We start from the raw sequence: 12,551 nt of genomic DNA, 5'->3' as shown, positions 1-12,551 counted from the left end.
AAAAATCAAAACCGAACATGCAAATAGTTCCTCAAGCATTGTGATCTTTTAATCCTTTTATGAAACATTCTTCTAAAACAGCTGAACTCATGAATATAATGAAATCAACTCACCAGAAGGCACAACCCCAGAAAGGGTATTGTTTTGCACATCTAGAACCTCCAGTTGGGGAACATTCGCCAATCTAACTGGTATCGGACCGGATAGTCGATTGAAGCTCAAATATAGCCTTCTAAGCCCTCCCAAATTTCCTAGGCTTTCAGGAATCTGCCCAGTTAGTCTATTGTATTGCAGTGTAAGAACACTCAACTTTTTTAAGAACCCCATCTCTTTAGGTATGCTCCCTGTGAACTGGTTACAACATAGCTGCAGCACTGAAAAAACAACATATTTCAATAATAAATAATATAGAGTTGGAAAATTACCAATCTTGAAATTGTAATAGCCCTTTCCTGGATGCAGATTTCCAGTTCAAATCTGAACTTTATCAACTTCAAGAATTAGAAAATAATTTTAAAATATTGGAGAATTAACAGTTAATTTGTCCAAATCAAAGACATCCCAGATACATAAATTAACTATAAAATCACACAGTACAGACCTTGAAGTCTAGCCATGCTTCCGATCTCCGGCGGTATAATCCCTGATAGATTATTCACATTGAGATAAAGATCTGTCAATTCAGTGAGATTAGCAATCTCCTTGGGTATTTCTCCAGTCAAAGAATTGTAATGCAAGTACAGACCCGACAAACACTTGAGCTCCGCCACCGCCGGCGACACTTTTCCGGTGAGCCCTTTACTTTGCAGTGAAATATTAACCACTTTTCGGTGCTCATTACATGCCACGCCATCAAATTTCCCACTGCACGGATCCCCATCACTGACCCAGGAAGATAAGTACTTATTTTCTGGGTCCAAAGATGCTCTTATATCCATTAATGCTCTTATCTCTGCATTTCCACAACTTGGCTTCATCAAATAAGATGAAAATGCAATCAAAAGAAGAAAAATGAAGAAATTTGAAAAACCCATTAGCTTGGTTTGTTTCAGAACGATGAAATCAAATACAAAAGCTTTGTTATTGATCTTATGTCAGAGTGTTTAGTTCTTGTTTGTATTCTTGGTACGATAGTGGGAAAGAGTTGAAAAAAGATGTTAGATTGTACGACTTTTGAGCTTATTGCAAGTTGTAACATGCACCCACATTCCACACTTCCATTTTCAAAATATATCTCTGTTTAGTCTTTATTTTTCAAAATTCGTCTTTACTAAAATTCAATTTCTATCACACATTTTATGATTTTTTTATCAACTTCACGCATTTCATCAAGTTTTATCAAAATCTATGAAAAGATTAATTTTTATTTGGACGAACTTAGTGTAAGATTCAAAAGTGTTATTTAGAATTTATTTGCTTTGCATATAACAAAATTTTATTTATTATACGATTTAGAATAAATATCCAGCTCAAAAAAGATGGCATTGATTGAATATATAGGCCGAAAAGCATAGATGGGTCGGACCAAAACTACCATTTCGTCTAAGCTGCTAAAAAATTAGGATGATCCAAGTTTGTAAGCTGATTATTTCAAATGTGTCCAGTATAATGTAACATACCGAACATACAAGAATATCTCAGTGCTAATATGCAAACATGAATTCACATATAAACACCAAATCATTCCCATGCTCTACCAACACTTAAGACCAACCATTTTTTTCTAATTTCGTTTGATATATTATTTTATCTTTCTAAAACTTATTACTATCAAATCTTTAAAAACAGGTGTATAGATTTTGGGAAAAAAATACATTTTGAGATAGTGATTTATTGAAAAATGTGTAAAAGATAAGAAAATATTTTGAATTTACGTGTACTGTTATTTTATTAGAAAATATGGTATTGATATTGAGAAGAGAAAAATGTATTTTATAAAAGAAAATTGTTGTTTGTACAGCATGTTTTATGACAGCATTTTTCACACCCACTCACAAAGGTGGCGTCCACAATTATTTTAATCGTGGGCTCCACCCACTTGCATGTGTGTGTCCTATGAAAAAAGATGTGAAAATTGATGTACGTGTAGAATGGTTGTTTATAAAAAAATGGAGGCAAACAAGGGAATATATAATTGTTTCTTATCATACTGGAAAGTCTAAATGTCAAAACTCCAGGGGAAAAAAGGGTCAAAATGGAAAATGCCCTGTGTAACAAAGTTTCTACAGGAAGTCACATGGGGTGGGATCCATTGGAATATTTTATTGAGGTGGGATCCACTACTGTGTATATTCTCTGAAATGTTTGTTGGATTTTTCCCTGTAAGTGTAACACCGTTCGATCGAAATCAAGGGGGGGTTGACTGCAGTTAAGTTCCTTTTGACGTTGAATTAAATTTTGGTGTCTATTATTTCATAAAAAGAAAGAGTTTTTAATAGCATTTTAGTAGAATGTATAGTTAAAAAGTATAAAAAAATTTTGAATTTAAATTCAAAATATATTATTGTGTGAACGTTTAGTTGAAAATGATCATGTAATGAAAAAGAATTTTTAAATAATGGACACCAAACAAGGCTAAGCTTATTTAAGGATTTAATTAAGGTTTGATCATATTATCAAACAGGGTTTAAAATTTATAATTTTTATTTGTTATTTTCTTCAAGCATTAGTGGTAATGATGACATAGTGCTGACTTCAATACCGCAGACTTGCATAACAAAATCTGTCTGTACAGAACAAAATTGGTACAGCTTTATACAGTTCAAATCCAGAAAAGACGCTTTTATACTTTCCCGGATATCGTGCTTTCTGAAATTCTTTTTGTCTCCTTTTTCGTGTATGTATTTTCACATGGATCAATTCACATGAGCCGCATTATTTCTCATTACGTTAAATTAAATTTTTATCTTTCTTATTTTTAATCACACAATTTTTAATAAAATAATATTATACGTAAATCAAAAACTTTTTAACCACTCATTTTTCAAAAAAACATTATTTATCTCATTATAATCTACAAATAATGGTGCTCAAAAGACCCCGTAATAATGGGCAAATTAAATAAAAATCAAACGAAAAATTAAAATGTAAATTCTCAGACAATCATATTTTTGCCAAGTAAGTCTTCAACCTTCAATTGTGAATCAATAAATTCTCGATATTTCAATTTTATAATACCGATAGTCTCAGTGAACATGCGATCCAATTTCCCATTTAAATTACAGGGGCGAGATACGTTGAGCACTATTTTGAAAGTAAAATAATTTAAGAAAAACAAGTTAGAAAAAAATAATTTAAATTCAACCGCTTTATCTTGGAAGATTGATGATATCAGTTCTCCACTCCTCTTGCGCCACAGTGGGGGCGAATATTTTTTGAGAAAGTTATGTCCATGCAACACAAGCCTTGATTTCTTTTAATAACGCTACTACATTGATAACTAGATTCTCTCTTTTATTGTTACTCTATTTGTAGTGACGTTTATTTCGTTTATTTTGTAATTTTAACTAATTTCTTTTTGCATTTTTCCTAACGAAACCAATAATAGAGGAAATAGAAAGACAGTATAAAGAAAATAAAAACTCATCCAACCTCTGATTCGAGTTAGGATCTATTGTCTCCATTTGATCATTTTTCACTAAAATTTGACACTTCACTACTGTTAACAAATAACAAGATGCTAATCGTTCGTGGCATCAGTTAAATAATTGAAATGTACTTAAAAATTAATTATATTCGAGTCCTTTAATTTAAATGGACTGAACAAATTGTTGATTTCAAATCTTAATCATTCGAGTGCTGGTAATAGTGAAATTAAGCTAAATTTAAGTGAAAAAATGAGCTGTAAATGGTCTGCCTATAAATGGATGGAGCAATATAAAAACTATGATGAACTTGAAGAAATTAGCTTACCAACTTTATTGAAAAAATAATTGACTCTTAACTTCATTTATTTTCTTGATAATGACTAAAAATTACAAACCCTAAAAAAAAAAAAAGGACAAATCCATTAACTTCAATGATTGTTGTCTTTATATATATGTATATACGTATGTATTTAAATAAAAAATAGTGATAAATTGAAACAGTAATAAACTTGCTCTATTATTGTCCCTACAAAAGCACCAAGTAAATGATTCATTGGTTCAACTAGTAGATTCAACAGACAGTGACGAGTTTCTTTGTATATCATTTTATTAATTATTTCGAATCGATTTAAAATGTGGATCACTAGCTTTTAGGAAGATCCATTACGTGGCTTATGTTCTTCATGTAGTATTCAGATCGAATGGTCGAATTTATTATAATTTCAAGAGCTCGGATCGACTTTAAATTATTAAATATACCATTTAATTCATTGTACAATTTACGACTTGATTGAGCTTGAGAGGAGGGTAGTCCCAATAGGAAATAATCGATAAATATATAATCAAGTTACTATCCTTTTTTGTTCTAATATATATATATATATATATATATATATATAAACCGTGTTCATCCTCGATAGCAAATTTTCGTCTAAGCAATAATGTCAAAAGTAGCTGCAAATCTTCTTTCTAAAATCTAACTTTTGTTAAAGTTTAAATTTAAAAAGAATTTTATGCATGCAACATTATGCCCTACTTAACCATTAGTTGACATGAACCTTTTGCCATCATCATGCTTAAAGGTTTCACTCAATTCACCCTTTTCTTTGCTACCTGCAAATACTTTTGACATTGTTATTATACCAAAAGTGAAAGAAAAACATTTTCTTTGGATTTACTTTTTTACAAAGTACATTTACCTGCCGAACACATTTATTAGGAAAATAGCATTAATCATACAAGCATGTTGCTAGGGCAGCAAGTTAGTTTTAAACTTCAAAATGAGCAAACTATTCATTAATTTTGATTATAACTGCATAATCAATCCTCACTGACCAGATAATGTCCTCACTATTCTGAAGGTAAGTTTCACTTTCCAACATGGCTAGGTACAAAATTTTGAAGTGAAACATATTTTGACGAGCGAAGTCCAGGCACAACTAAAACTAAACTTTCGGGAGGACCGAAAATTTAGAATTGGATTAGATACGAACTTGCAACCATATATTATCAAGACTAGAAATAGCTTAATTCAGCAAAATCGCCGTTTAAATAATGGTGCCGCTAATACCACCTAGACGAAAACAAGTCATGTTGAACTAGTTTTGCCTTTGAAATATGCCTTCTCAAAGTAACAAAGAAAATAGAGAAATGTAACAGGAGAAAATAAAAATCTGAATCTTCTTCCGGCTTTCCTGCAACCCCAATATAAATTGTCATTGCTGATACCGCACCGCATAAGCATTCCCAATAATTTAGTAGACAAGGATAGAGAGAGTGCCAAACTCAAAATATAAACCATGTTTGCAAGAAAAGAAAAAGAATTTAAGTGATCAAAGTGAAACAACTCTTGCAGATGCTCTTAACCATCTAAAAGAAACTATAATTTAAAATACATCTTACACATATCAGAAAAGTCACAAAAGAGAATTCTTAAGCATTTTAATTCTGTGAATTCAAGAATTTTCTAAAAGGGCCAACGTTACAATCTCATCTCAATTTGTGCATGTAAAATATGGTATTTACAATTGTTTTCAACATCCTAAATAATTAAATACAATTGTCCGATCTATGAATACAAATATAAATATTGGTTAAAATATTTTTCTTTTCCTACTCGAATTATTCAACTTTAAATCATCTACTTTCCTAAATGTGTCCCATCAAATCGCATCAATCATAATTATTAATAACATGCTAAAGCATCAACACTGAAATAATATCTCGAGAAAAAATCAAAAATCATAAGGGTATATATATGGTTATATAAACCTCTCTCTTAGGGTGTATGAAACGTTTGATACAATGTTTTCCCTCTCTTAGGGTGTATGTCATATTCTTTAAAAAATAAATAATATAGTACAGATCCTAGTTCAAGTATTCCATGATACTTAATTTGAGTTATCATTATATGCATTCATCGAGGTAATCTCAAACTGAAGACTTAATATGGCTTCTAAACATGTTCAATGGATAGCAAATATCCATTTTTGATTACCTACAATAATCTCATCTTAATATTTCGTCAAGGCGACCGAATCATGTACACAGTACGATCACTTTGTCTCATCTTAATATATCTCAAAATTATATAAGATGATTGCTCATGTGAGTGAACTAATCTCAACTTGCTCAATATACTTTATATGTGCATTCAAATTATTATTTCGTAATCCTGGCAATAAATTAATACACGTGAATTTAAAAATGTTTATTTAACGACATGCAAAGCTCAATCAAAAGTTTTCTAATATACTACATATCAATATTCTACGCAGTTCTAGAGATTCAACATTATCGACAAGTATGTCTCTAAATATTTTCAAAGTATGATGGTTACATACATCATGTGCATAGATATATCATAAAGATACTTCCTTTGCTAATGTCTCTTGCAAAAATACAATTGAATGTTTGGTTCCATCATGATACTTGATACCTTCAACACACGAGATAAGTTGTATAACTATTATAGATCTTATTTTCTCAACCAATATCATTAAATGCCCAATACATCTATACCAAACAATTTTTCAACTACAAAGACATATACTACAAGATATACTTCATCTTACTCTATATAGCAATATTGCAAAAGTCTAATAGCTATTTGTGCTCAACTCTCATTCTTAGTCAATATTTGCATATTTATTCAAATCACAAGTTATTTCATCAACAACAAATAGAATAATTAACAACCACACGATAAGGATAACATTGATACCTATTGACTAGATTCATATCATAACAAATGTTAGAGCAAGTATACATTATAGCATACTTTTCTAACTCCCACCAGTAATAGATATGATTCTTTGAATATTTCTTTCAGTGCTTATGGAATTCTTTGATATATATGAAGACTCATATTATCACCTTCTAATATAAGAGTATCAATAGGGTGCCAATTTACATTTATAAATATTCTAGAGACTCGGGAGGTTTGGGTTGAAAATTTTGACTAAGAGTTTACTTTGATTCATGAAACCATCGATGGTTACCCTTACATTGTCGAGGATACAAAATTTTCGAGCATTGTGCTTTGACCAATAAGAAATTTCAAGAACTCGAATGATTGTCACGTTGAAAGACAATTGGTAACTACTTAGTCTGAAATATTTGGAGATAAATACCAATAGTAAGATCTGCAACGACCCAGAAAGCACTAGATCATATAATGATCAACTTTATAAGCCAACTTGGGTATTGAGTATCTGCTTAGAACTGAAATTTTTGCAATTGGTAGTTGCAATTCTGGAAAAGGAACCTGTAAAAATTCTTCAGGGAAAAAAAAGAGGTATTTTGTAAAACATTGCTTCTTTCATTCATGTATTAGATTTCACCAAAGATGATCAACTAATAATGGACTTTCATGGTGCATTTGAAGGTGGTGATGAAACCTAAAAATTTTGCTCTATATTTGTGCTTTGAGTTTAAAGGTAAAGGTGGAGGGGGAAGGTGGAAGGTGGCTGTTTTCATTGGATTTGGTTTTGGTCAATAGGGGTGGTTGGATGGGATAGGAATTTGGAGAAGAAGAATGATAGGTTTTTTTTTTTTTTATTTAACTATTGAATAAAAGGATAATATAAATTTACCACTTTATCCTTTTAAAATTGGTCAAATGTTGGTTAAATCATTGACTTTTGGTCAATTGATGGAGGAATGGATAGATTTCGTCTATTTGTCCTCCAACTACCATTTAGATTAAAGGTTTGGGACCCCAATTGCAAAAATAAGAGGTTCCAGTATAGTCTTCAACAGTTTGGACCGTAACTGCGATTTTCCTAAACTTAAAGGCAAAACCTTAGTATGTACTTTGATTTAGCAAATAAAAGCAAACAACATAGAAGTGTTCGTAAACCCTCTTAAACATCTTCACGAGTTAAACAAACACCCTCTAAACATTATATTCATACTCCAAACTTAAAATCCAAAACCCTAAACAAAGTTAACTATAGGGCTAGACATAATTCAATTTGGTCCATAATTTTCTATGTATTTAGTAAGTGAAAATGTCGAGTCCAAATTGAACTATGGAATTGAATCGATTTGGTTCGGTTTGGTCCATTCGATTTGTTCCTCAACATAATTACATTTTTAACATTTACAACACTACATAAATCTAACCAATGATATGTTCTAGAAGGTGTTCATCGCATTCCATCTCATTGAGCTTATGCTCACGAACTGGGTATAAAAATGAAGTATGCAAAAAATGCTTACGAATATAGGATTTGGTGGTGTGATCCATGTAGATCTTGAGGAATGAAGATGAAGTCGTGACTTGTAAGAGGGAAGCGATTGAAAACAAGGGCAACAGCTAAACCTAAATGATAGAATAAGTTAGCGTTAGGTAAATTGTGAAGTGAAGTCGAATTTGGATTGAAATTTGTTGGAAAAAAATACTTCAAGCTCAAGTTGTGCTTAGCCCTTGGAAGTTGGAGCTTTGGACACTTACAGTTAATCACTTAATTAGTTAATTGGCAAAATGATTTTAAAAATAACTAAATTGACTTATTTAATATAAAAAAAATATATAAAAAAAATAGGGAGATTTGGTTCTCCGATTTTTGGTCTAGAACCAAAAATTAAACCGAACTTTTTGATTTTCAATTTTAGTACCCATTCGAGTATTTAACCTGAGAAGTGTCCAACACTAGTTAACAAGAATACAATATCCATTCAATCATTACACAACCAGCAATTAGGAATAATATAAACTTAAAGAACACAAATAATTCATTTTCAATTTTTTCACTTTATTAACATGGAATCAAATCTCCCAAAAGAAAAGGCTAGCCCGTCTGTCTTCACAATATAATTACACTTGTATTATTATTATAAAAATAAAAATATGAAATCAATTTTCGATCCAACATTAAACCGAGTTGATTGAATCCCAATTCTAAATTTTATTAACCTTGATCATAGGATTAGCTTTAGCAATCACTTCCTCCTTCTATACCCTGAAGTCATAGGTACAATCATGCTTTTTTAATGTTGTACCTATGACTAGTGATGGCAACAGGAAGGGTTCCGAACCTGCGGGGCGACAACTTTTCTCATTTGCCACCCAATTTATTTTTTTATTTTTTCTATTCACGGGACGGGGCATGCCCTGCCCACCAACCCGTTGTGGCGGGGCAAATTGCAATCCCTACCTATGACTGAAGATACTGTCTCACTTACACTTGAACCTAGAGGCAGAACCCAAACTTTGGTTTAGTGGGGGGCACAACATATATCTTCAAATACAAAGTCCAAAAAACTCATATGGAAAATTGCAGTGGGTATTTCAAATCTTTCACTTTGTTGCGGATTATAATCAAACATTTCACTTGTGGCGCTCACAATCCAAATCCTTTCATATCATTTTCATTTTTTCCACAAACTCTCATCCACATCCCCACAAATACCTACTTCTAATTTGGTTGATTAGCAATTATGCATCTTTGATCTTTTATTGTTTCGCTTCCCTTAAAGGAACGATGGAGATTGATTCTATTTTATGGTTCAAATTTTTTCTCTGAATTATTTTTTTGTAAAAGTTTTTGTATGAACTTTTATTCAACTACTTCAAGTTTCTTATATTTTATGAAATGGAACATTTAGTTAGAAAATCATTTTTCTCTCTCTTCTCAATTCTAGAATATTTCAATATGTTTCTAAAATTTTGCACAATTCTCTTCAAACCAAATTTTGACTTATTTATTTCTCACACACTCAGACATGCTTCACGTAGTCCTAGTGCATTCTTGAGTGCAAACGTTGGATGATTTACAGGTCTTCAATTATGTCACAGCAAGGTGTAGCATATCACTATCATATTTTAATTAATCATTTATTTTTTTATTTAAATATTAATGATTATCGAAAATTGAAATAAATTATTTCCATAAATATTCAACAATTACATGTCAAATTTAAATAACTAATTATTTAATAATTAATTTTATATGAAATTAACAAATAAACGCATGAGAATTTAATAAGACAAAACATGAGAATCACTGAACCCAATGTAGTTTAAAATCATATTTTTAGTATAATTTAATCATTGTTTGAGCCCCTAAAGGGAGGAGCGAGGGGGGGAGGGGGATGAGTTTCATAATAGTGATTTTTTTTTTTTTTAATAATGTGCGTTAAAATATAGAGATATTTTTGTATTTACAGGTAAAATTATTTTATTGGAGAATGTGCGGTTGAAAATGAATTTAAAAAAATAAGGTAGTCGTTGGTTTGCGTTTTCATTTTCAAAACGATTTTTAGTTTTCCCCGAAAACAGCCCGTTTTCAGTGTTTTGAGCGTTTACGACATTTATAACTGAAAACGATAAAAAGTCGTTTTGCGTTTTCAGTTATAAATTTTAAATCGTTTTCGAAAATGCATTTTCGAAAACGATGGACTAAGCGCATTTTCTGTATTTTCGAAAACGGAAAACGGAAAATGGGCCGAAAACGGCAAACCAGCTACTGCCTAAGTTTTGGAAAAATGCAGCTCAAACAGGGACTTAATTAAAAATAATCAATTAATTGTTGACTTTAACTTGAAATTTTAATCTATACTAAACGAAGACCTAATTTTAACTTGTTTATATTTGTACATTTTCTATCTTTAGGTCTTACAATTGAGACGAATTATAACTTGCATCAGAGCATAAACAATATGTACTTTAGCAAATGAAATGAATACGTTTCTAAATCCTTTCACCACCTTCAAAAGTAAAACTACCCTCCACTCCCTCCACAACACAATAAATTAATGTTCTTAAAGTGTATTCAAATGCGTACTCTTTCTTATGTGATTTGCTTCCTCGCTTGTCTTTATGGTCTTGCTTTTTTAAATTAATATTCTTAAAGCGTATTCAATAGTAGCATTCGATGTTTACTCTTTTCTTATGTGATTTGCTTCCTCACTTACCTTTGTAGCCTTTCTTTTTTTTTCCCCTTCCATCCGTTAATAATTGGCCGTTTTGATTCTTTGGAACAACTCGATGAATTTAGTAGAGTCTTGAAGGAAATACCTTTCTTTATTTTGATGAAAAAATTTCGATTTTTATTTGTATAGTTAAAATGGATTTACCTATCCCAATAATCTATAATGGAATATGAATAACTCCCTATTCTCTCGGTTTCCTGTACCTTGAGCTCAATGGTACAATCACGCTTGATAATCTTTGCAATGGTATAGTCGTGGTGGAAGCAGCTTGTTCCTTCTCGATCCTTACATAAGAAGATTTTTAAAAGAATTTCTAAATACAAAATATCCTTTATTTTAAAGATTTAATGCTTAAAAATAAGTTTCAAGAGATTCTTTATTTTAACTTTTAAAAATAGGTAGCGGGTTTGACTCTACATAATCAAACTCACTCTCTATTCTTAATTAAAATGATTGTATTTAATAAATTATAGATTTCAAATCCCCACTTTTTAAATTATTCAAATCACATTTAAATTGATTGGCTTTTCACATAAAAAATAATAAATAATATTATTTAGTATCAGTGGTGCTAAAGCATCAATTTATATAACATTATGTGATTGGTTCAATTAAAGGTAAAATTATGTGATTTATTTAATTGAACATGTAATTTAATGCTACCAACTAGACTGATCTTAAATTACTCTAAAAAATTATGTTAAAATTAAAATATAAAGAAAAATCAGTAAATATTTTTTGAGGAAAGCAAAATAAAAGCATTGTCGGAGTATAAAAAAATTCACACTTTAAATTTAAAGATTCTCTTCATAATACATAAGATGTAACGTATAAATAAAGAGTTTCTTGGAATTGCTCTAAGAGCAACACATTGGCCTTTGAGCAGAGATCCATCGTCATAGCCGAGCTGATGAAGTCGCAGCTATTGGCGTAGAGAGACGGCTCTGATGGCTGAAAATTCGTTCCCTCGTTGATCTTGCATGCCTCAGAAGAAATATCTGGTTTCGTTTAACTATTTTTTTTATTTTTATTTTTAATGAAAAGTCTGTGTATGAATTCTTCAAGTTGAAGATTCGTCGATGAAAGTTAAGACAATAATTGGAATCAACAAATTGAGGCGTGCTCACGTACTTTTTCAAAAGTTTTTTATGTTGACAATGGCATGGACTCAAATGACTTGTTTACCCTGAAATTAGAGTTAGTGCACCTGAGTTATAGAAGGGTGTGCGTGGAATTTGACATGAACGACCGGCTTGAGGCTTCCTTAACCCGGTTTCTTGGTTTCCAGAAAAGACAATAAAGTAGTCGTTGAATTTTGAACAAGTCTTTCCTTTCTAGATAGTAAAGGACAAAGTTGCGCGACAAAAATTATTCAGCCCCTGTTTGGTTTCAATTATTTCCCAATTAAAATGAAAAATATAACCATTATTCATCACATCAAATCATCAAATTTGAATTTCTATCTCTTGTGCGAAGTCCATAACGATTATATTTTTCATTCTAATTCTTATAAAAATAAGAAACAAA

At 31.0% G+C, this 12,551-nt stretch overlaps 1 protein-coding gene across 1 annotated transcript; it reads right to left on the bottom strand.

Moving 5' to 3' along the window:
* Positions 1–47: 47 nt before the first annotated feature.
* Positions 48–1,189, bottom strand: LOC111379485 (probable leucine-rich repeat receptor-like protein kinase At1g35710). Its single transcript, XM_023002860.1, has 2 exons — positions 602–1,189; positions 48–374 (listed from the first exon to the last, which is right to left on the bottom strand). The coding sequence occupies exons 1-2, from the start codon at positions 1,032–1,034 to the stop codon at positions 88–90; spliced, it is 720 nt and encodes a 239-aa protein (XP_022858628.1). The 5' UTR covers positions 1,035–1,189; the 3' UTR covers positions 48–87.
* Between the last annotated feature and the right edge of the window lie 11,362 nt (positions 1,190–12,551).

The sequence above is a fragment of the Olea europaea genome, unplaced genomic scaffold (genome assembly GCF_002742605.1).
Source record: "Olea europaea var. sylvestris unplaced genomic scaffold, O_europaea_v1 scaffold1995, whole genome shotgun sequence".
NCBI classification, from domain to species: domain Eukaryota; kingdom Viridiplantae; phylum Streptophyta; class Magnoliopsida; order Lamiales; family Oleaceae; genus Olea; species Olea europaea.
This window is presented reverse-complemented; position numbering and strand designations above follow the sequence as displayed.